The sequence below is a fragment of the Oreochromis niloticus genome, linkage group LG17, assembly GCF_001858045.2.
Source record: "Oreochromis niloticus isolate F11D_XX linkage group LG17, O_niloticus_UMD_NMBU, whole genome shotgun sequence".
Lineage (NCBI taxonomy): Eukaryota > Metazoa > Chordata > Actinopteri > Cichliformes > Cichlidae > Oreochromis > Oreochromis niloticus.
The window spans coordinates 34,591,044-34,616,802 of NC_031981.2; the positions used below are offsets into that span (position 1 = coordinate 34,591,044).

Here is a 25,759-nt window from a genome sequence, read left to right on the forward strand (position 1 = left end):
TCTCAGGCTGGTCCTCGTCCTCCACATGCTTTCTTCTTGTTCTTTTTGGGGATGAGTCAACTTTAATATGAGTCTGTCTGTTACTGAGCCAGTCTGTAGTTCAGGGGAAGGAACTTTGTGTAAAATCAGTCAAAAATGGTCACTGTGCCTAACACATGAATTGGATGATAGCAGAGTTAAGACTCAATTTGTTTGCATGTCTAAATGAAAGAGGTGCATCTTCAACGTGTTTATGTCTGGATGGGAAACAAATGTGTCGTAATCGTGCAAACTGGGATGTTTAATCTTAAACATGAACATTAATGTGAAAGAATAGTGGGTTTAACACGACGGTCATGTGTGACTGTTTTACAATACTGTGCAGAAATCCTGTTTCCAAAGAGCCAGACTGCATTGTAATTTTGTTAAAAGCAGTCATTAGCAACAGCACTGCAGAGGTCAGTCTAGTCCTTGTACCTGACCATTTTCAGAGGAATGCTTTAACACTGACCTATGAATTATTCAAGCATAACTCAAGGGATGAACCAGTGTTGTGTCTACAGAAAAACAGACAACTTAGCAAAGAACCCATTTTAACTTCCTCAAGCACTTAGATACTTGCAGCCTGTTGCAAAAAGACATTTTTCCCCAATTTCTTTAGTGTATCTACAAAGTTGAAAAGATGAAACCATTTGACAGCCAAAAAAAACAAAACAAAAAAGACAAAAAAAAACAAACAGGAAAAATAGCATCGCTAGTAGCTGAAAATTTGGCAAATCCCAGTCGATATAAGGGTACACAGACGTTCAGTGTGTCCTTCTACAAATATGAGGAAACTTGACATGTGGAGAACAAAAGCAGCCAAAGAGGACTTAAGGAAAGCCTAAAGAATGATCTACAGCAGATGAACAGTATCTGAAAGTCACGTCCGAACAAGAAAAGTCCATCCGTCTACTGTTCCCTTACACCTCATTAGAAACAGGGAAGCAAAACAGGGAGAAAAGACTGAGGGTATGCCAAATTACTCAAGAGCTGGACAGAAAATCAGGTGTTATTGAGATGTGAATTCCACATTCCTGCTTTAAATTATTGTCTCTAAGCGCAGACAGGATAAAACAGTGAGTGTCTACAACCATGTGTAAAACACGAGGGAGGCTTTGGTTTTAGGGTGCTTGTCAGCCAGTGGTGTTGGTGATGTTGTCAAAATTGATGAAATTATGAACACACAAATATATATATATATATATATATATATATATATATATATATATATATATATATATATATATATATATATATATATATATTTATATTCATCCACCATGCAATACCATCTACAGAATCCGACTGTCAGCAGCTTCCTGTTCCATCATGACGATGATCCCAAACACAGCTAATACAGTAAAAGCAAAGACAGAAAACAGAAAAAGACACTGGAACAGTCAGACTCACAGTCAGTTTTTTTGTTTAGACCCTGTATGTATCCATGTATGTCTACACGTTTTAATACATTGTTGGCTCTAGACTTTTGCACAGTACTGTAAAAGAAACCTAAGAAAAAGAGCATTTCTCTTTTGGTCACGCTGTTCTCCAACCACCATGAACACACCAACGCTGTTGGTCACTCTACATATATCTAACTTGATATTGTTTATTAGATTCATGTTACACCGTGTAGCCTGCAATTAAATCTTACCCAGCACCCTAACAGGAAGTCCTTCATGCAACTCCTGTGACAAACACACAGAAGCACGTTAGGAGGCAGCTAATTTATTCAACTACTCTCTGGATAGCTTCCACAGTTCATGTATACTCAGACACTTATTACACATTCAAGCAAGGGGGTGGAGCTTCTAAACTACCCCCTCCCACCCAGGAGCTACACCTCACATTATACACTCACTGCTGATTGGTTAACCCAGTTTGGGTCCAATCAGGGCCCTGATTACAATCACGTTCATCAGATTCCAGCCCATCACTGGGCCACACAGATTGATAAAGGCAATAAACTAGGATCTCATCTGAAATATTATTTAACATTTAAAAAAGGACACTGACAATACTCAGTTCAGAAGCGATCAGGATGCCCTAACAGAGAGTTCGTTGTACCAGCCGGCACCCTGGAAATGTCGTTCACTGAGCGGTGAATCTTTAACAGCATCCACCCCACCCACCCACACTAGCCTGCGCTCTTTACAGTAGTTCCCAAGTCACATGATCTATGCAAAATAAAGGGCTCTTGCATTACAATTTCTGATTGGGTTGTTCTTTTCTGACAAAATATGAAAATCTATAGAAAAAAATCTTCATCATTCAATAAAAGGTAGAGATATCAAAAAAAGAAAAGAAAAGGGAAAAAAAAAGCTGGCTCTCCATCATCTTTCAGCTCGGAGGCCAAATTCCAAGGAGAAGAAATTGCACTTGAGCAGCTCAATGGGTCTTTGAGGGCTTTTGCCACCTCAGCAGCAGGGCGACGTTTCATTTCTTGCGGGCATGCTTGTATTTGTCCACGTAGGCCTTCACCAGGTTGGCCACCTTACCAGAGTTCACCTCCCCACTTTTGCTGTGACACACCTGAAGTGGAAGAAAAGCCAAACACATAAAGTCAGGAAATACTGATCCTTAAATGTAACAGTCTGTATGCGCTCGCTTTAAAAAGCAGCAGGCTTTTATTTGGCCTTCACAAAACCAAAAACATCTAATGTTAGCAGCAACTGTTGGCAAATACACTCAATAATGATAACAATAATAACTAGAAAAAGTTGTCTTAACGCTGAAGCAGTCTGCTGAAAAGATGAAAAAGATGAAAAGTTGCAAAAAGTTGTATGGTGGTGAAAAAAAAATGTCGCCCTGAGCAGGATTCGAACCTGGCCCTCCTGAGCTCAAGGCAGCTACTCATCTCACTGACCCAAACTCATTCTCACAAAGAAGAGGTGGACAGACTGACAATACTGCTGAAATTAGCAGAAGCTGCTGAGAATTGTGCTGATAAGAGGTAAAAGGGCTGAAAATTTTGCAGAAAAGAGGTGAATCAGCAGAATTTCTGCAGAAAAGAGGGAAAGAAGCAGAACGTTGCGCTGAAAAGAGGTGAATGAGCAGAATTTCTGCTCAAAAGAGGCAGAACAACCTGGTTCTGCTCAAATTCACCAATCAGAGGTACTGCTTCTGTCTGCTTCATCAGGCTGTGTACTTGTATGCATTTCTGCCATGGAGTGTTAACAAGAATCTGAGGTCCATATTAGAAAAGCTGCTAAAATCACAAAACTTTGCAGAATTGTAATAAATTAGCAATATAAATTACAGGTCTGTGATAGTGTATAAATTTGTAGTGAAAAAAAAACAAACATGTGGACCAAGGTGGAATTGAACCCACGACCTTTAAGCGTTTTTTGGAGTTACAAAACGTCATGTAACTCAAAAACTAGGAGGGCTAGCAGCATAATTTTTGTACTGGGTGAATCAGCGGACTTTGGTGTACTTTGACTGCGATTTTCATTGCTCTTTGTACCTCCGTCGCGGAGATATGACGAGAGAAGAAACGGCTTCATTTTCGGAGTTTGAAAACTGAGAGGAGGACAGATTTCCACCCCTCAAACAAACATAATTCATTGCTCAACGGTAAGATAATTGTAAAAACTGCTTCCACTGTGAGTGTCAGCAGTGTCTGAAGATATATTGGCACAAGCCTCATGTCCTAACTTTGCTTTGTTAAAGAGATATGACGATTTGAAAATGCCTCTCATTAGAGAGTCCCAGCGCTGATTTTGAACAGACTCTCCATCGACTTTCTATGGAGAGTTTTAAGACTTTGGTCGTGTCCAAATTCATGGGCTGCATCCTCCTGAGGCCGCATTTGTAGACCGATTACGTCACAGCGACGCGCCGAAGGCTGTCCAAATTCGTAGACTCCTCCGAATGCAGCCGACAAATGCGTCCTCCTTTTCCCCGAATTTGAAGGATGGGTCGGGTGTGTCCTTCGTGGCCCACCATATCCCAGAATTCATAGCGCGGCCCAGCCAAACTCCAGTTTCCGGCAATGGCGGCTGCTACTAAGTTTTAAAATTACTTTTATTAATCTTTCTGGGTCAAAAAATAAACTTTTAACATATTTTCAGGCGAGAATGTAGCTGTGTAAACTTCAAATATCTGCTCGGTTTATCAAGGTATTGCTCGAGCTCGAGGGTCACTGAAGCCGCCGAGAACGGCACAACTCCCGGCACATCATTTTCAGATCACCGCGGACTTTCGCTACTCAGGTTAAACGTAAGACCGCGAAGGCCGGGTCCTCAGGAGGATGCAGCCCATGAATTTGGACACGACCTTTGTGTTGCTCTGAGGCGATTTGATAAAAATCTGCAACTTCCACAACAGTGATAGTGACATTTTCTGAAAGCCAGCAAAAATACCTACGTTTTGATGTATAATTTGTGGAGATTGAGTGGAAATTGAGCGAGTAGCAAGAAGTTGTTCAGACATGAAGAGAAAATTCAGAACAGACCAGCGCTCACTCTGAGTTAATTGCATAGCAACCATAGCAACGCATGTATTTTCTGAAAAATCACAATTTTGCAACTGAAAACTTAAAGAGGCATTAAATGAAAACAGTAACAGATCTGAAAAAGCTGAATCAGACAGGAATAGCCCAATCATTTGAGAATGTTTTAAAGTTTGAATGGAGTTTCTAGGTGAAAGTATGAGGAAGTAGTTAAGTTTCAAAGACAAGCAAGTTTTAGCAGAATTGTGGAACTTTCCCATTCATTTCAATGGGACAAAAAAAAAAAAGAGTCCCATTGAAATGAATGGCGAGTTTGAACGGAGAAAATCGGCTGAAAACTGAGGGAGTAGTTAAGTGCCGAAAAACGGGGGAGCAACTTGAAGAATAAAGTTTAAAGAGAAACAGGAACTCAATAGTGTGGATGCCTTTGAAGGCATCCACACAATAAGGAGAAACAGGAACTCAATGTGTGAATGCCCTTTGAGGCATTCACACAATAACAGGCTAGTTGCTCTCAGAGTTTGTGTGAACACTACACCTGGTTACCACGCAGCTAGGTGTCTGTATTCAATATAATTTAAAGGCCGTGCCCCTCAGTGGTTCTACATATTCCTCCACTGACAGCGTTGGCAAACTGCAGGCAGTTACAGGCTTCGCGTTTGTCTGCAGAGAGCTCTGTTGCTACAAGGAGGTAGTGTACAAAGTATGTGTTACAGCTTGTTGGTGGGATATTCATGTTGGTGCTGGAAGAGCAGAAGTCAAGTAAAAGTGTCCACTGCAGACAATGTCTCTGGTGTTCATGCTGTATCTGACCTTTTATGTTTTTCTCATGCTGTCGCTCCCTTCCCTGTTCCATTTGACCCACACAGTCGAGCTACGTACTGTTGGGTTTATTCTGAGAGTCTCTGCATAGGCTCACAGTAGGCAAATACCCACACAAACAACAACCACCACATTACCATGAAGCAAGCATTAACCTTGTTCAGCATTCAGTTGTACCAGCACTTTGGTTGGGCCTTTTAAGTTTTCTCCCAAATAAGTGCTTATTCTGGTCTAAGCTTATTTTCTGCCAGTCCAAATTGGCATCCTGTTTAATATCAAGCAAATTACAGAAGTGCCTTAAACTTGTAGTCTTTCCTATGACCACCAGAGGGCACCAGCACTTAGCTCTCATCCTGTGTGACCTCAGCAAACACTTTTCTGACAAGTTCACTGGCTCAGCTGATAGTTTATTTCAAATCAGGGTCATTCTGTGAGCCAGAAAGAAAGACTGGCTAACTGACTTACATAAATCTTACCAAGTAAGAAAGCTAGCTACCACTAGAATTAGCATGCTACTCCATTCTCCTGTCCAATGGTCACAATTAAAAAGGGGCCAGATTAGAGGCTTCAAAACAGATCAATTCTCTTTTATGTCCACGGTTCAAGTATATCCTCTATAGGCTACAAAGCAGCACATAAGCTAACCTTTCTGTCTCTTTAAAAAAAAGATTTTATACCATTTTAAGGAATCAGATGTCTACACATGTGGTTCCTATGGTGGTATCTATGCTTAGTGTATATTGCATTAAAAATGCAGGTGACAGTAAAAGGTGCATAAAAGAAATTGAGCATTTACCTTCTCTACTGCCTTGCGAACAATCTCCTTGTACTCCTCCTTTGTAATCTCCTTCTTTTGGTAAAATGGTTTGATGGCTGTCTTCACTTCATTTATAGCTTTCTCTTGGATCTGTTGTTTCTGCAACAGTAAGAGGAACGTGGATTATGCAAAAGACAACCAACAGAAAAGGGGAGAGAAGAAAAAAAACTTTAATGAATGACCTTTGATGGAGTGACAGACCGGTTACCTTTTCTTTTTTGGAGCTGTCAGCCTGGGCCTTGTTATGCTGGCCGGGCTGAGTTGTAGAGGATGGCAGGGCCTGGCTTGATGCCGGCTGTCCTTGTGTAACTGCTACAACCCCAGCTTTGGTTGGGGTTGGAAGCAGGGCTGGTTTCACAAAACTCACCTTGGTATTGGCCATCTAATAGAAAATGGAAAAATCACAGAGAATTACGGGGAGAACTGCTTGGAGACAGTTATTGTGCCCATTTATAAAATAAATAAATAAAAACATTAGACATTCAGGAATTGGAAACTAATCCTGCCCAAGACTACCACACCTGTGCAGCATGGCCGTCTGGCTGAACTGCTGCCGTCTGGCTGCCTTGCTGCATTGGTGGAGGTGGTGGAGGAGGAGGTGGGAGGCCCTGAGCACCCACAGCGGGCACCTGCAGCAGCGGCACAGCAGGGTGGAGATGCATGGGGACCTGAGGAGGCATGGCATAAGGTGCTGCAGGCTGCAAGCTGACCGGCAGGGCTCCTCGTGGGGCCTGCATGGGGTAGTGATGAATAACATTAAGCTGCGGAGGATGAGGTGGAATCACGTTCATCAGAGGCACCGGAGCATTACCCGGGACTGCCTGGAGAGGAGGATCGCTTTTTGGAGGATCTGGAGAACAAGGACCACAAATAATAATGAAAAAATGTGAGGGGACAGTGAATCATCGTGTGTGAGAGGCTAAATAAACTCCGTCTGTGCTTATTCACGTAGGTTTATATAAAAAAGTGCAGGAGAGGATTCGCAGAAGGCAGAATGAAAAGAGCCCCCTTATATCAAAAATAGATGCTGTGAGACTTTCAAAGGAATAAATTAACTTCAAAGAAATCACCGTTTCCTCTAAATCGAATAGAGTGCAGGTACCTGGGGGTAATTTCTAGTTGTTCTCTCCTCACACTTGAACTAAAATTATCATCTTCTCGTTGGCTTGAAGACAATATTCAACACATACCACCACAACGTATAGCATGCTTCTTTACTTTTCAACTCTGCAGTGCAGACAACACAGTGATGCCTGATTTTTTGGAGGTGTAGTGACAAAATAAAGAGGTCTCACCTGCTGCAGCTGGTGGCTGCTGCTCTTCCTCCTGCCGGCTCCAGGTGCCTGGGCCTCTCTCCCTTTTTGAGTAATAGTCTTGAACATCTGCAGGCAGTGTCCTCCTGACAGCCCAGCTGGATGCAGAGGACCAGCCTGAGCGGTCGACCATAGGCTCGCCTGGCTCAGGCTCTTTCCTGCGCCCGCCGCCTCGGTTTTCATTGAAGCGACTGTATGCGTCATTCCCTGAATTGTTGCCTGTACCTGAGAAGTTGTTCCTGGACTGCCAGCGGCTGTCAGACATTTCTTCCTGTTGGTTGTAAAAGTTGCGGTTGCCACCACCACGTCCTCCGCCCCGGCCACGTTCAAACCCTCCAGGGCCCCCTCGGCTTCGTGGTTCTCCTCGGTTCCCACCACTTCCACGATGGTCTTCCCAGCGTGAGCTGCTGCTGTACCCGAAGTCCCGGTTCCTTCCATCAGCATCTCCTCGAGTCTTTTCTGTAACCCAATCGGGATTGTCTGAGCTTTGGCGATCAGGAGAACTTTCTGCAGGAACACCATTTTCAAAGTGGCCAGCACTACCATGATACCTCCGTCCTTCACTGCCAGACCCACCACCGGCTCCAGATCTCCAGCCTCTACGCTCCTTCCTCTGAGGAGACTGCTCTCTAGATGTCGACCATTCAGGGCTGGGCCCTCGTCTGTGTGATCTTGTTCTAGATCGAGATCTAGACCGGGACCTTGACCGGGATCTTGAGCGGGACCGTCGCCTCCTTCTGTCCCGACTACGATCTCTCCTAGAATAGTCTCTGTCTCCATCCCGGTCCCTGTCTCTTTCTCTGCTGCGAGCCCGTGAAGAGCGCCTCGGGGAAGGGCTGCTATCCCGTTCTCTAGACCGTGAGCGCGAACGCCTGGATGTTTCTCTCTTTGAGTCCCTCTTAGGTGACCACGTGGAAGTTGGAGAGTGGAAGCGAGATCTCCGCTGCTTGCCATTCTTCCTCTCTTGGCTCCTGTCTCTCTCCCTTTTGTCCTTGGCGCCTTCATCTTTGGCGACGTGGGTTTCAGAAGTTGTAGGAGGTGGTTCTGCAGGAGCAGGGGAAGCAGTCTCACTCGGAAGTTCCAAAACGGGGCTGTTCCCATGCTCGCTCGTGGGTGAACTGCAGTCCATGGGGACAACACTTGTGTCATCCTTGGATCCTTCCACAGAGTTGTCGACTCCTGAATGCTCTTTTGATGCCAGCATTTCTGCCTCAATGACCTCTGAAGCTTTCGCTTCTTGGTCAGCTACATTTTCCTCTCGAGCAGAGGGAGAACCAGGTTGTGCTAAACTCCCACATGATTCAGCCTTCACTTCCTTTGAAGATTCTTCATTGTTGGCATCTTCTGACTCTGCACAAATGTCCATTTCATCATCCTGCACCGCCTGCTCGTCACACTGTGGAGACACTGCTTCTTCCAGATCATTCTGGGTGGGGGAGTGGGACGGGGATGGCGAAGTCCTTTCCTCTGGATGCTTTTCTCCAGAGGAAACTGGACTGGCCTGCTCTTCCTCCTCTTTTTTGCTCTCAACTCCCTCGGAACACAAACCAGGGCTGCTAACAGCTGACCCTGAGGGACATGAGACGTCACTCTCACCTTCGTCGGCTTTCTCTTCTTGCTCATGTTCATCACTTTGTTCCTGAGCTTCCTCACTCTCCTGTCCCACATCATTCATAGCTCCTCCGGCTCCCTGCTCATCAGAGGAATTGAAACCATCCTGTTCCTCATTGAGACTATCTTCAGCGTCAGACTGCTGCTGTTCTGAGTGACTTCCATCCTGCTCCTGTTCAGTTTTATCTTCCTCTTTTTCCTCCTCCTCCTCCTCTTCCTCCCTGTTTTGACTCACGTCATTTTCCTCCTCCTGTGATGCTTCCTGTGCCTCTACCTGTGCTTCCTCCTGCGCTTCCTCACATGCCTCTTCCACTGCGTCCTCCTGTGCTTCCTCCTCGCTAGCTGCTGGACTGTTAACAACTTCCGGAGAGCTTTTTTTTCTCGTTGTAGCTTTCCGTTTGCCGCTAGCCTTTCGGTTTGTTACTCGTTTCCCTTTCCTCTTGGCCGGCACCTGAGAAGCCTTGCCAGGCCTTGTGGACTGGCTAGCAGATGAGTCGGAGTCTGACAAACTGGACTGTGGAGGTGTTGAAGGGTCAGATGCAGGAGTCTCTTCTTGAGTTTTGCTGCTGTTGCGTCCTGATCGCCTCGACGGTAGAGACTCTGTCTCTTTGGTGGGGGCTTTGGAGGTTGAAGCTCGGCCACCTCTCTTCTCTCCTCCTTTGGGACACGTGATGGCGCAGACAACACCCTGAAACACTACACGGGAGAGAGACTGGTTATAGAAGCCTGTGATTCATCATTATTTTGGTCCAGTGTTTCCTATAAACAGCAGCTGTCATTTGAATACAGTCATTTGATTTTACTTCTTATTGATATCTAGTTCAAGACTTTAATGGTTCTTCTACATTTCATCCATCCATACAGTCACTACAGTCACCTAGAGACCGTACAACATTAAACAGAAAACCCAAAAAAACAGACAATCCCCTATGAGAAAGAACTTGGCAACAGTGGGAAGGAAAAACTCCCTTTTAACACAAAGTGTTTGAACTTAATTGACTATGTGCACGTTAGCATATGCTACTTCCGGTGCAAAAACTCCTGTGTGGAGCTTTGTTTCCGGTGTCCTATTCGCGCCTTGTTTACGGTCCAAAACAAGTTAAGCAAATGAATGAATCAAGCAGCGATTTACATTTCTATAGATGTCTTGGGCGTTTACGCAATATATCTGTAAATGATGTTCATGGACTTGTCGATATTTTGCCCCCACGCCTCAGAGCAAAAGAGAAAAGGGATTCAAATGTTATATTTCTCAGCTGTCCCTCGTTTATTGCGGGTGTTATGTTCAAAAAATAACCAGCGATAGGTGAAATCAAGTAGCCAATTTTATTTTTTGATGCGTGGACATCCAGTACTGCACTTCAGAGTCACACTGCTAGCAATCGATGCAGCGATTCTGTACTGTACAGGAGAGACGTCACGGAGGAGATCGTCTGCAGCGATCAGGACGCAGGACACAATGTGACGTAAAAAATAAGCATGAAAACTTGCACTAAAAAATCCGCAAAACAGCGAGGTGAAAGGTGAACCACGTTATAACGAGGGACCACTGTAATTTTGAAGGTAAGTCACAACATACCCTTCATACATACTAATGTATAGAAACCCTCACCAGCAATCGTTCATTTTTTGTGTGGCTTTTTTCACGGTTTGTTAACATGCTGTGTAGGTGTGGACATAACGGGAAACATCTGTGACTGTTGTTCACCTGTAGTTTGAATGATGAACATTTGCCTGTTTAAAGAATAAGACCAGTCACTATACAGAGATGTGCTTCTGAATGTGGACGATGTGTCTTATGCTGCAGTGATGCAGTTCTGCTTGTGTTGAGTGATGCAAACAACCAATCGATCTAAACTCTTTAAACGTCACTCATGTGGTTACCGGCTACCGGCGAAAATAATGGAGGAAATCCCGACGGTAAGCCAATTTCTGTCTTGGCGCATTTGCGCCGCTGTGTATTTTTGTGGTCTTCTTTTGCGGCTAATTCAGTGAATTTTGGTCTGATCGTGGTGAAACTTGGTATGTGGAGTCAGTGATAGCTCTGGGAGCTAACCAGCCTATCTTTAACCGGCTACATGAAGTCTGAAGAATTTCTGGTTCGGTTTTGTTTGTTTAGCGGACTTCTGCGCATTTACGTAACTGCTCGTTTAATCGCGGCTTATTTTCGGTGTGTTTGGCGGGTGTAGAAATGGTTTATATGACATTTTAGCTGGGATTCTGAGGTTTCTGTGGATACCACACATGTCTGGACTTATATTTCTCAACCCGCGTTATAACCGATTAAACGTGATCTCCTCCTTTTTGCCCCCGGTATGGGGGCGTGGGGCTTAAGTGGTTATGTCAAAATCTATCATTAGATTTTTTGTGACACAACAGTGGTGAGTGTTCCCACCTTCTGCTCTTTGGAACTTAACGCAATCTTTCCGTTTTCGAGTTTTGGACATGATTTTGGAGTATATCTTCGCAGTAGCGATTTATCGCAAAGTAAAGCTACCGGAAATGTACAACCCCACATCCGGCCTCAAACCAGGAAGTTAGCATTTTCTCGTGCACATAATCAATAGCAAACATTAAATGTGGGGGCAGAGCAGGTTATCCACTAAAGTCAGTGGTTCAAAAAAACTGAAATCCATATTGCCATCACTGTGTGACAGTGAAGGCACTATTCACATAAACATTTAACAGAAAAGAATAAAGCTTTGTATCATGTGTACGAATGGAACGCTATAAAAGTACTAGTCTAACTAAACGAGACATGTTCACCATGATCATAGAAAAAAGTCAACTGTGTCCGATGTGTCTCACCAAAGTTGCTCGGGGTGAACGGTGAACTGGAGGTAAGTGGAAATGACCCAAATCCAAATGGAAACGTGTTGTGATTCCAACTGGTTCCATGGAAAGTCTGCCTGTAAAACCAACAAACAGCTAGAGGTCAGCTTTTATCTCAGTGCGTTCTTCATTCTTACTTTTGCACAATTTTAAACTCCCAAAAACCCAAAGGAGAACTCATTCTAATGTCCTGTTTGAATGGACCCCAATCAATGTTACCAAAACAAACTCTTCAAGAATTTACCGAACATTTCAGTGTGTAGTTTTAAACCTCCTGTGTTTTATACTCAGGACAATTACTTGTGTGCGCTGACTGACAGACTAAACCACGAGTGTCAAACTGAGGCTGTGGATAGGATCTAATGAAAGACGTTGTCAGTTTGTGAAAACGGTCACAGCAGTGGGAATTTTATTACCTTGAGGTGCCATTAGCAGGGATGGGAGCAGCAGGAGAGAGCCAGGGACAGTGCTGCACCTGGGGCTTGCACTGCTTGAGTCCAGTGTCATATGGTATATCTTCTGCCAGCCACTCGGGATCTGCACTGCAGGACAGTGAAAGCAGGGTAAGAGTTACAAAAGTGCTTTCTACACAGCACTAATTTGAATTTCAGATGTAAAGTTATAGTCCAAAATAAATGGTTCCCAGGTACCCAAAATATCTCATGTTCAGAAGCAGATTTACCCATCTGACCTGCCGTCCTGCTTCTGAACAGGTTTCTACAGTTAAAGTTAGGTCTAAACTGTAATCTGTCAATTATTTGATGTTACCTATTCTTAGAAGAAGCAGACTTTATATTTATAAAAAAAAAAAAAAAAGGTAAAGGAACACTGCTGATGTCTATACTTACAGCTAATTTGACAAGTTAAATCCCTGACTTTTTAAGTGCTCCTCAACACCACTTTATGATGCAGTGATGACCAAGATCGCCATGGAAACACAAATGTAAAATACATCTGTCTAATTTCCATGTAAATACACTGATGATAGTTCAAAAATAAAAGCAAGAAGCTAAAGTATGTGGTTAAATTTAACAACATTTTTCCAACTTGTTTATCAGTGTGAAAAGAAAAAAAAAAATCACTGTGGCTCCAAACGATATCCGAACCGAAAAATCTTCCACACAGCGCGGAGAGTTTCAGAAACGCTTTCAGGCACCAGCTTTAACCACCACGAGTTGTGGTTTTCTTCAGGAGTGTCATTAAACACCAACTTTTTCTGGTATGTCTGCCTGAAGTCAAATTTCAGTGAACTGAAGGTCAGCATAGGGCTGCTCGATTATGGCAAAAATGATAATCACGATTATTTTCACTGAAATTGAGATCTCGATTATTTGATGATATTTATTTAACAATAACAATGTATTGAATAATGGCTTTAAAGATTGTCAAAAAATAATCTAAAATAGTGTGCAAATACTGATTACAGTGCAAATGTTTGCAATATAAAAAATAAATGAAAAATGTAAACATCTATGTTTAGTGAACTTCAAAATACTGCACAATATTTGATCCACGTCTGACTCCGCGAATCCATAATGTTTCCACCAATGTTCCCTCAAATTTTTCATGTGTCTGAGCGAACACACAAACTCCCTGAGCGATCCCTTGGACCACTGTGAGCGACATCAGACGTGTGCACTGTGGTCACGCCAGCATCTAATTCATCCAAGTTACATGGTTTATCAAAATAATCAAATTACAGCATTTACATTTATTTTAGACTACTTTTATCCATCCATCCATCCTCATCCGCTTTATCCGAGGTCGGGTCGCGGGGGCAGCAGCCTAAGCAGAGAAGCCCAGACCTCCCTCTCCCCAGCCACCTCCTCCAGCTCATCCGGGGGAACACCAAGGCGTTCCCAGGCCAGCCGAGAGATATAATCTCTCCAGCGCCTCCTGGGTCTGCCCCGGGGCCTCCTCCCGGTGGGACATGCCCGGAACACCTCACCCAGGAGGCGCCCAGGGGGCATCCTTGTCAGATGCCCGAACCACCTCAGCTGGCTCCTTTCAACTCCTTTAGACTACTTTTAATTAACTGCTTTAGCCCACTTACAATGAAAATTTAAAAAAAAATCCTGTTCATGACCTGTGTAGTATGTTAACACTATTGGAAGTAAAAATAACTTGAACTCCAATTTTGAAAACACAACTTTCTCTTCTTTTTTTTTTTTTCATAAAGCTCTGACTTGTATTATGAGTATGAGTCTGTGGTCTGGGAGAGTCCTGTAACTCTCTGTCTGCAAAATACAGTATATAATGACCAATGTGGGGCAATTAATTATATAGTTACTACTTCAAAAAAGTAACTCAGTTTGGCAAACAAAGTTTTTTGCAGCTATTTTTTTTTTTTAATGCAGCCAAGGCGTTTTTTTTAAATAAACATGTCAAACTATTTACAGAACAATCAGCCGTTCTGCATCAAATTTGATGCCACACAAATTATTTGTGCCACTCCAAAAAATAATTTCTGTCCACTATGAGATAAAGGAGAACAACAGCCTGATACCTGCAGGCCTGACAGCAGGAGATGTATCACTGCTGTAACACCTGTAACATTCAGCAGCCGCCTCATTGTTCTGACACACACACAAAACTATTGACTACACTACACACTAACTACACAAGATTTGCGCTAAACGTCTCAAATCTCTCACATCTCAGAACACCGCCGTCACTCCTAAAACTTCCCCCTGTTTCTTAACAACTAGATGCCACGTTGCCATATCATTTTTTGATTGGTCGACACCGTACTTTTTTCGACCAATAGGAAAGGGTGGGGGGGTTTTTGGTTTTGTTTTTGCTCACAGGTGGAGAGTGCTTTCGAGCGTTTTCCTTATAAAACGCCGTTTTTACCGTTTCTTCCTGCAGTAAATATAAACAACGATAGTATTCAGGAAGAAAACCAAACATTGCAGATATTTTTATCATAACTCTGGTTTTACGTGGCCGATCAACACAATTTAAAAACTGGTATAAAGTCCACACATTTTCCGTCAATTGTTCCGTCTGTCCTGCTCACATCTCCAATGGTTGTACACATTGTCATTAATGTGGCTTCACTGCACATCAGCCACGCCGCTTTGCTAGCTAAAACACCGGTGTCGGCACATAAGGACGCTGTCATAGCCTGTCAACAACGTTGATTGGCTGCGTATATACGAATGTGAATCGCATTATTGGCTGGACTATAGGATAAGGTGGCATCGTTCTAATCCCATACAGGAGCAGCCAGTCACTTACTGACTAACGCTGCAAAACAGAATTGTTAAAGTTTTAATTTTAATTTCAATTCAGGTTAGATTTTTTTTGTGCGCAACGCAGATTTTCTGTGCGCAGAGACCGTGCCAGCAGTGCGCAATTGCGCACGTGCGCAGCTTAGAGGGAACATTGGTTTCCACACCACTGAAGTCGTTTTACCTCTCTTTTCAACCAACGGCATTCTTTCTTCAGCAGCCATTATCCTCTCCTCTCCAAATAACTTCTGCTTAGCTTTCCGAGCTTTCCGAGCTTCCCTCGGGTCCTCTTAATTGTTGTGACGCGTGTTCGAAACGCAGAGAGGTGCGCTCGATTTGCCACACGGAGCAGCGCAAGAGTAAAGCACGAGGGAGGTGCTAATAATTGGCTCAGTCATTTTTAATGATCGTTGAAAACCCAGATCGTAATCGAGATTAAAATTCGATTAATTGAGCAGCCCTAGGTCAGTACATTACAAAATCAATGTTTATTCATCTTAGTTTCCCTGATGTTTCCACCTTCAGTGGCTTTACCCCAGTGGGTTGAAAACCACGGGAATAAAGCAGTTCCACTGACGGAGTTGGTAAGGATGTTTTCTTTATCGTTTTCAGGGTTTTTCAGGATTTTTCAGGGTTTCCATCTATACACTGCAGTCTCAGGAGACCCTCTGCCAGCATCGAGAATTTCGTACTTTAAGTTTTTTCTTTTTTCTTTTTTTAAAGACATGAGCTAAAACTGTTAAGCTACAATGTATCAGTCTACTCTTACAGTTAATCCTGCTTACACATAAAAAGTCAACCTTTGGTTGTTTAGGTGACATGTTAATAGTGCACAGTTAGCACAATAATTCATCACTGCAGGTGAATGAAGTTAACCATGATTCAGAGCTGTCCTATCAATAAAGCCTTACTGACATAGAATGTGAAACATAGTCTGGCCTGTTTCTAAAACAGCAAGACATTAATGCATGTGATATGTCGAGGAGGCACTGTGTGCTGGAGTTTTGTGCAGTGACTCCACTAATAACTTTTAATGTTAATGTGTTTAATACCATAAAACTTTTTAAAGATCCACCTACTATGTTTAGAATTCAACCCAATTTTTTGACTTCTCCAACTGGTCGACTGAGTGCACTTTAAACATGATCGCTGTAAGCACCTTTTAAAAAAAATCCTGACAAAGAGTACAAACTATAAAAAAAATACTAACATATTATTTCATTAAATCAGTGTCACTTACACGTCCTGTGCTGACGTGACTAATGAAACACAGGGAGGAGGTGACCACGTACAGCAGTCCGTTCCTCTCACCTGAAGAGAGAGAAATGCAAAGAATCAACAGTGACATCAAACCTAACAGTGAAACATGCGTGTGGGACAGATAAAAAAAACAAAGCAGTTACCTTTTTTCTGCTCAGTGAGGAGGGATCCTCATCGTTACCTGGAAACACATTTAAAGACGTGAGATTGCTGACACAATGCGAGAAAAGGCTAGCCACATTTCTGGGGCAGAAGCGCTCTAGCATACATTTCCTCACAAGTCCTTTTGTTTTAGCATCTGCTGTCCTCTCCACCTTTTGCCGTCTCAACCTTCTTGTGGGCTTACTTCTGAAAAGATAACCATTTTATCAGTTCTTGGTTGCACTCACAGTCAAATGGCAAGGACCGGCCTAAGAGGCGACCCAGTAATGTTAAGAAAGAAACAGTCTAACACTCACTTGAGACAGACTTTTTGTTCAGGGTTTCTACAGCAGCAGTTCTCAGCATCACTTTGAGACAGTCGCTTTCTCACAGGGACCTTTGAGGATAGAAGCATGTTTATTTATTTATTTATTTTTTAAGTACATATAAAGACAAAGGTCATGTGAGGCAGTGTGGTGGCTTGACAGCTGACCTACATGTGACTTGGAAACAAAACTAATTTTGACTGCTGGCTTTACCTTCCAGGTCAATCTCAGGCTACCTCAAAACCACTTCAACCCAATTTTTTTTTCCAGCTGTTAAAATTCTTCTTAAATACACTTCAAATAAACTGACATCACGGAAAAATAACGCTCCATATTTTTTGTTAACAGGAGGCAGCGGGTTTCTCAGCTTTACAGCGCAGGAAATTTCAACAAAGCTTAAAACAACAGCAGTAAACAGAGAAAACAGCACACTGACCTGCACACAGCCGAGAATCCTGTCCCATCTGTAAACATGACTGAAAGGTCTTCTATCCACGGGGCAGGAAGGAGCCATCTGCAGCTTCAAATTAAAGCAAACAAAACATCATTAGTACAGTAATACGAATGAAAGGCATGCATGCTTAAAGGCTTACAGGCTTTTCCAGTCTGACATGAGGGAAATCACTAAATGCTATTTTTGGCATGTGTACTGGCACAAGAATATCATTGCTAACAGCTTTGAACTTTTCCCTCTGTACTTAAGGCTTTTTACTGCCAAGTTTAAAGAGAATAAACATCACTAAAATCATCAGACCTTCCCCAACTTCCCTGGTTTCCTCCAACAGCATGTGGACCGGGGCCCAGTGTCAAAGATGAGCAACACTAGCTAAACGTAGCTCAAAAATGGAGTCCACTAATCACTAATGTCAACAAACACCCAGCACAACAAAAACTTGTCGTAAGGAGAAAAAATAATTAATACAGCTTTAGGTAAGATTTTGCCTGCAACAACTTTAGTGAGGAAGTAAACTAAGGTTAGCCTGCAAGCTGTTATGCTGATATGTGTCTTTGCTAGCAGGTAACGTTAACAAAAAGAAAGCCAGTTTTAGCACATCAAACCGGGCTTTGATGGCACTGGTTGCTTTCTCACATCCCAAGTATGCACTAATACTCATTAAATGCTGCGGCACGATTTTTAACTGGCAGAAGAAAATTTGATCACATCACTCCGATATTGGCCTCTCTACACTGGCTTCCAATTGAATTTAGGATCCGTTTTAAAGTCCTTTTATTGGTTTTTAAATCTCTAAATGGTCTGGCACCTGTTTATTTGGCTGACTTGTTGAAGCCCCACGTCCCCACTCGTTCCCTTCGGTCAGCTGAGCAGTTGCTGCTTTCTGTCCCAAAGTCACGGCGGAAACTTAGAGGAGACCGAGCTTTCTCTGTTGCAGCGCCGATGCTTTGGAATAACCTTCCTCTCCATATTAGACAGGCTACATCAGTGCCAGTTTTTAAGTCTTTATTAAAAACCTATTTTTATTCCTTGGCTTTTAACTCTGTGGGTAACTGATTTTTTATTTTTTTTTTTTTATTTTTTTTTTTTTACAATGTGCATATTAGTATTGTACAGCACTTTGGTCTACCAGGTGTGTTTTTAAAGTGCTATATAAATAAATGATGATGATGATGATGATGATTAAAATATCATTCTGGATCTAAGACAGAATATAGTGATTAATTCACAGACGGACCAGATATATAATTGTTCACTACACATGACATGACCTAAAATCACTTCCACTTAGATAACGTTAATATAGTAGTGGCACTGAATGTCACCTCTGCCCATGTGAGGAGGCATCTGAGGCAGAAGACATGGCAGCAGCTATCAGGCATGGCGAGTTCGCCTCCAGCCAGGACGCCCAGGCAGATAGGACACCTCTCCGCCTCCTCGCCGTCTGCCCCATCAGGCGGGCCCTGGCCACCTGTATACGCCGCAGAGGAGACCCACAAGTATGAAAAATATTTACTTACACCAATCAGTCTTAAAAAAATAAGAGTCTGCTATGTTTATGGAACATGCAGCTAAAAGAAGGTTAAAATGTCTCACCGCTTCCAGCTCCAATCATGTCCGGCCCCTGGCTGTCGTGATCCCCACTACAACACAGGGAAGGTGACAGAAATGAAGAGTTGCTGATAGGAAAGAAAGGGGCACAGCTTATGACACCATCAGGTTAGATACATGCTACATTCAGTATCTTGCAGTAACAAAACAATCTCTTTTTTCCCCTCCACAGAAGGTTAATGGTAGATAAACAGCCTTAGTTATCAGTTAACTATCAGACACCTCCTACTAGCAGCTCCCTTGAATTTTGACAAATAAATAAAAATTACAAATGAACTGCAGAGGAAAAACTCCCACCTGGCTCTAAACAATATAAGACAAGATTGAGGTCAGCCTCTTTCTTATTTTAGAAATAAGCAATGATGTCCAAGCTCAGTTTTCTCTGGGAATCAACCGTGCACATCACACCTGGTTCACGCTGCAGAATAGACATGCAGGTATATTTGCGTTTTAGGATGATTACATTATGCTGGATCGAAGCTGCCAACAATCAACATCCTGCACATGACTTTGCACTAGTGCTGGGCGATATGGAAAAAATATTTATCACGATATGAATTATTTTATATCACGATAACGATATATATCACGATATACCACCTGACCTGTGGTCATCTGGAAAGTATGCAGTCTTTAAACAGCGAGTGGAGAGGGTGCAGTCTTTGTTTTGAGTTACTGTAAAGCATGTCGCAAATCCGGGTGCACGTAAAGCAGCACCATGTTGCAAAACCACAAGACAGAGTTTCTTTGTGAAAAATATCATTGTTTTATACTTTATTTTCTCTTACATAAAGTTAAGAGTATGTATAGTGAGAAGACAACACTAATATTGGCTATTTAACCCTTTAAGACCTACCATAGAACCAAGTCCGCCAGAGCCTGTCTTTACATTTTACATGTTGTAGCGCCATTTGTGGGAGCATTTCAAGATGCTATACATCAATACAACCGTTATAGCCCAAATTTTAATAATATGTATGCATTAAGTCCATAGTAACTACATAAATTGCAAAAAACTGCAATAAACTACAAAAAAATTGAAAATCTTTTTTTTTTTTTTTTACATATATTTTTAGTTAGAGAAATTTAAGAGTCTTATCCCTCAAAACTGTAAATACAAAAAAGTTGCACAAAATAGTTTCCAACCACGAGAAATTTATTTTGAGTGTCTTCATAGTTTTATTTTTGAGATACACAAAGTTCTATATACTACAGGAAAAATGAAAATAAATAAATGGAAATTTGAAAATACACAGTATATGCATCAAAATAAACTATTTCCAACAGTGTAATTTGACTTCTAAGCATCCCAGAAACGATACAGAAGAGCATAAAGTCAAACATAACTTTTAAAAACACCAACATAGGCTTTGAAGCTTAAAAAACTACATTTTCCGCGAAAATGACGTCACTTCCGGTTTCGGACAGGTAATGGCAGACATGCGATTGTTCGCGCAGACATAGGAAGTGTTATGAATAGCTGATCGGATAGGCAAAGCCTGTTTCTGGAATATTATGTTTTTGTTGCTGCAAGTCTGGAATATTATGTTTTTGTTGCTGGAAGTGCTTTTTATGTAATTTTTGCAAAGCTATATGTGGAAGAAAACCGTGACCTAGGGCAAGCTAATGGAATAACATGTAAGTACAACTCCTACGGCTTCATATGCAAAAAAAACATTATTGCGCTACCTTATGTGGTTACAGTTCTACAGGGATTTAAAAATAGTTAAGAAAAACGGAGTGTGCCTGCTCCGACGGTTTGTAAAGGGTTAATGATATATTTTATCTAATAATTTGTAAAATTCGGGTTAGAAACGATAGAAACGATAGAAGACAAATGGCACGATAGACACTTTTCTATCGTCCACACGATATATATCGTCATATCGCCCAGCACTACTTTGCACAATACAATTCAAGAATACTGTTCTTTCTAGAAGAGGTACATTCACTTTTAAATCCACATTTATTCAGTCTTACACAAAAACAAAATCTGTCAATGCAACATCAGCTTAGTGGAAATCCAGCAAGTCTACCCATGGTGACTCAAACTGCCACTTTCACACAACACATATTCTGCAGAATAAGCAACACTACAGTCAAAGGAGTTTGCAAAGAAAAGCATCTGGACTTCTTTAAGTTGCTTGAAGACGTTTCACCTCTCATCCGAGAAGCTTCTTCAGTTCTAAGGTCAAATGGCCGAGAGTCCCAGATTTAAACCCAGTGGGAGTATCCCCCCAAGGAGGGACAAAGGACCCCCTGGTGATCCTCTAATCACATGCGCCAAGGTGTGAAAGCGGGTGTGGGACCTAATCAGCCAGGGTTTCGGGTGAGCTCATTGTGAAACCTGGCCCCACCTTGTCATGTGAATTCCTGAGGTCAGATGGCCCAGGATGTGAGTGGGCGTTAAGGCGTCTGGGGAGGGAACTCAAAACTGGATTATAGATGGCAGACAGTTGGTGTCGTAAACCACCGCCTCTGTTCAAAGATGGTCGCTCACAGTGGACATAGATGGCCTCTTTCACTCCTCTTTCAAACTTCTCGTATGAGAGGTGAAACATCTTCAAGCAACTTAAAGAAGTCCAGATGCTTTTCTTTGCAAACTCTTTTGACTACGATGACCTGGATGACTGAGAACCTTCACAGACAAGCAACACTAAAGTAAAAATCTTTATGACAAATTTCAACCTGAGCTTGTGTGATTTACACTGCCACCATATTTTTGCAAAGTTCTGTATATATTTTTAGGGCCCATTAGCTGGTTCCAGGGCTGAGAGAGAGAGAGAGAGAAGAGAATGCTTTAACACTGTCCCATTTTACAGAGGAGGGAAGAAGAAAAAACAAAAAACAAAAAAAAACAAGGACTAAAAGCGTTCCAGACACACAAAGCAATGCGCTTTATAATGAGACTGACAAGACTAAAAAGAACAACAACAACCACGATTTTCAGTGGCTCATTTGAGGTTGGCATCTTTCACGGCTCTGCATCGATCCATGTCTGAGAACGGTGCCTCATAAGCAAATGTTTGCATGCAGAGTTTGCATGTTATCACACAACAAAAACATTTATTGTGTCTTCGCAGCAAATTTGTGAATGAACACTGTGTTCAAGAGAGTTAACATGACTGAAAAGCTCGGTCAATGGCCCTTTCCCTCTCACTCTCTCATCATATTATCACAGGTTTACTGCTTAACACAAAGCTTTGACTTAGCTGGATTAAATTCAGTTAACATAGTCATCGCTTCTCATGTATCAGCTCAACTCTTCGTGCATGAGCAGGTGTGCTAAATCGCTAAATCAGCAATCAATAGATACTAAAACACAAATAAACGCAGCCTGGCCAGAAAAACTCCTATCTGACAAAAATTACTGGAACCATTTAAGGGCCATGCCTTTAATATTTAATCAAAACAGACAGCAGAAAAAGGAGAATCAAGCATGACCATTAAAAAAACAGCGTAAGGGAGTAAGGACTCTTAATGCTAAGCATAAGTATAAAGCATAATTTTTATGCTTAGTTTTTTCCATGTTTGTTACATTTTCTTGTAAAAGGTCCAGAATGAAACATACCTGTGGAGGCAGATGTTGCCTTGCAGATTAAAGAATGATTCATCGTCTATTCCTCTCAGTGAAGAAAACAGTTTGTTGATCTAACACAGAGGGATCCGTACTTTGTACAAGCAGATCCCAAAGCCAAGGTGTATTTATAAGGAGTGGAAGTTAAGTGCATCCCACTAATAACTGTAGAGACTGGGCGAATGGTGACACTTTCTGTGAACTTTTGAGTTGTTTTTTTTACTGAGACAATCAAAACTTGTTTGACTGTCTTATTGATTAAAACTTTGAGTTTGAGAGAGTTGATTCTCTCAAATAATAACACAAGCAGTTTTTAAGAGTACAGTTAAAGTACTGGATTGGATTGGAAGCAGTAAAGTAGGAGAAGAAAAGTTGCTAAAGTCTTAACAATACAATCAAGACGTGACTGAAGTGCTGACTTTCTGCTTGAGTTCAAGGGGTTTAGCAGAAGTACTGGATTAACTGTTTAGGAAATACAACCATTTTTATACATAGTCCTAATACTTCTGAGATACTCTGCCAGGCTTTTACTGTAGCCACCTTCAGCTGCTGTGTGTTTGTGGGTCTCTCTGCCTTCAGTTTTGTAATCAGTAGGTGTTGCGTTAAGATGATTAAATGAAATTGAAGAATATCCCACTTCTTTGTCTTGACAAACTCTTGGGTTGCTTTTGCAGTATGCTTTGGGTCATTATCCATTTGCACTGTGAAGCACTGCCTCATCAGTTTTACAGCATTTGACGCAATCTGAGCAGAGCGTACAGCTCTGTACACTTCACAACTCCTCCTGCCACTTCTATCAGCAGTCACACCATCAATAAACAGTAGTGACCCCATTTCTTGGCTGCTCTTGACTTGGCTACAGACTATGAAGTTATTTTTCTTAACCAAGAAAAGAAAACTGCTTTCATGAACTTATTTGTCTCGTGCCCTTTTGGGGGGCCACAATGTACTGCAGATTTTATCTCCTTTATTTCTTTTGAAATAACAAAGCGATAAGCTTCACATGCCAATGAAACTGCTTGTCAGTCAATAAAATAATTCCTAAACAGGGAATACAATACTTTTGCTGAAATCCCTGACTAAATAATTTATCAGAAGAAAAATAGCTACTGTGCAGGGTGTAATTAACAGACAATATGACCTAATCGCAGATAACACACCTCTCTACTGCTGTAATAGAACTAAAAAAAAAAAAAAAGGTGGAGTACCATTAAAGAACTGAGTATCTCTTGCAAAAAGATTGTAGCTTAGTCCCACCTGTCAAGTAGAAAAGCTACTTTTGCAATTCACATCTTTTTTTAAATAAGATGTGTATTAAAGCAATAATCTATCTAACAACATAAAATCAGAAATTCTAATAAGTGTTGTAAGAACTAACCAATCAAAACTCAGTCAATAATAATACCCAAAAGTGCAATAACAACATATCGGTGGGACTGTCAAAAGCTAAATGTGTTTTATCAGTTGTGACATGGTACAGGTTTGTATTTCTCGTAAGTTTTATTGTTAGCATTCTAGTGAGAAAGGCATTGTGCCAAAAAGTGATTTCTGTTTTTATGTGTAATGTATTTTCTTATATTGGTAAAAACTGTAGTCATCGGGGTTTATGAAGGGATAATATATCACTTAAAATATGTTTATACAACTATTATGTTATATTTGTTGCAATTTCTGCTGCCCTCTTGGTCAGATCACTCTTATAAAATACATTTTTTAATGTAAATGAGACTCTTTAGGTGAATGAAGGATGTATAAAACCCACTTTTAAAAACTAAACTAACTGCAGCTTCTACCTTGTGACAGGAATGTTGTTTGTGGCTCAAAATGACTTGGTATCATTCATGACACAGGGTTTGACAGCTTTCACAAATTACAGGACAACAAGTCAGTGACAACTGTCTGAATACAAGCAATCTTTTGGGGGGGGGGGGGGGCAAATACCGGAAATCACTTTTTTGCCACAACAGGGGAGAGAGTGAAAGGTTCATTAAAGGCCCCACAGACACAATTAAAGCAACAAGGAATCCCCATTTGTTTTAATTACTCCATAATATTCATCTGTGTTGTGCTCATTTGGGCTGATATCTTGGCGTGGTAGATGTATTTTTGGAACTGATAAGGGAATTTTTCACTACTTTACTATTACATACCTAACCTACCTACTACTGCTAGTTACAATCACCACTATCGACTGTAATGCAGTCAGGCCAAGAAGTGAAAGTGAAATGGTTTAGATTTGATCTATTCCGGCACGCTTGGTTGGGTAACAGTTGCCTAAAACCAATACAAACGGGTACAGACAAGCTTTTTGACCAAAACCATGTTATAGCGTCTATCAGTTGAAGGAATGTTTGTAGCCTTCAGGCTTCAATGTCCTGAACGCACACTTGAGTGTAACTAACAGTCTGAGTCACTGTGAACAAACCCAACTCCGCCAGGCCATCACACTTCTGAGAGTCTCCCATAACTGACCCAGAATCAGTCTGGATATTCCTATCCTCCAAATATGAACACTTATAATGTCTTTAACTGAAGCCCCTGCAACGGACTTAGACCACAGCCGTATACTGAACAATTCAAACAAACGAAGTCAACACAGGCCATTCCAAGTGTTTCCACTCGGAATACCGGTTAACTGCGGAGCCCGAAGGCAGCTTGAAAGTCAGTCTTTAAATGTAAATGCTAACTTAGTTTAAAAGTCGTACTGCATCAGTAAAAGGTGGGGTATTTGAAAAGCTTGTTGCGTGTTTTTGCCAGTACGGCCTGGCTGCTGGAGACACAAAATTAGCTCCAACTTGTTCAACCAGTGCCAACACGACGGCCACAACACGGTTGTTGTTGGTTAGCTAGCGAGCTACTGCTAGCTAAAAACAGAGCTACATTTGGAGCTAGCTGACTGTTAGCACGGCAGTAAATAAGGCTAACTACCGTTTAATATCAGCCACGATGATTGCACTGAAGGTCACAAGTTAGCTAGCGAGTTTAGCTGAGAGCTAACTAGCGGCTTTGAACAACAGCACCTGCTTACGTTGCTTTTAGCCTCCTAGCAGCTAGCGCCGCTTAGCTAACGTCAGGTGTCGTTACTCACCGTTTGAGCGCAGCTGCGGCTGGTTTGCGCCTAGTAAACGGCGTTTTAGCGTGCAAATCCTGCTAGGGAATGCTGACCAGTCACACAATCTGGGAATTGTTTTGGACTAAAGAGCGAGTGTAGCTTTCCGAAAGTCCCAGCCACATGTCTTGCAGTCGGGCTGCGAGTTGGTGCCGTTGGCGCCCCCTATGGGAACCGCC

General features: G+C 41.9%; 1 protein-coding gene across 7 annotated transcripts; it reads right to left on the minus strand.

Moving 5' to 3' along the window:
* Window positions 1–1,600: 1,600 nt before the first annotated feature.
* On the minus strand, window positions 1,601–25,759 carry scaf11 (SR-related CTD-associated factor 11). Of its 7 annotated transcripts, XR_267252.4 has the most exons (16): window positions 25,560–25,759; window positions 18,880–18,926; window positions 18,609–18,754; window positions 17,266–17,349; window positions 16,821–16,900; window positions 16,631–16,710; window positions 16,506–16,543; window positions 16,343–16,413; window positions 12,286–12,411; window positions 11,846–11,946; window positions 7,409–9,733; window positions 6,925–6,963; window positions 6,635–6,844; window positions 6,322–6,495; window positions 6,093–6,212; window positions 1,601–2,553 (listed from the first exon to the last, which is right to left on the minus strand). XR_267252.4 is itself a non-coding variant. In XM_005460429.4 (15 exons), exons 2-15 carry the CDS (start codon window positions 18,896–18,898, stop codon window positions 2,458–2,460), a joined length of 3,783 nt encoding a protein of 1,260 aa, XP_005460486.1. In that variant the 5' UTR covers window positions 18,899–18,926; window positions 25,560–25,759; the 3' UTR covers window positions 1,601–2,457. The 7 variants fall into 7 exon arrangements, 6 of the variants coding, with proteins under 6 accessions (XP_005460486.1, XP_013119830.1, XP_005460483.1 ...); XM_005460429.4 differs by having other exon boundaries at window positions 6,635–6,963; window positions 17,266–17,343; XM_013264376.3 differs by having other exon boundaries at window positions 6,635–6,963; window positions 16,631–16,707.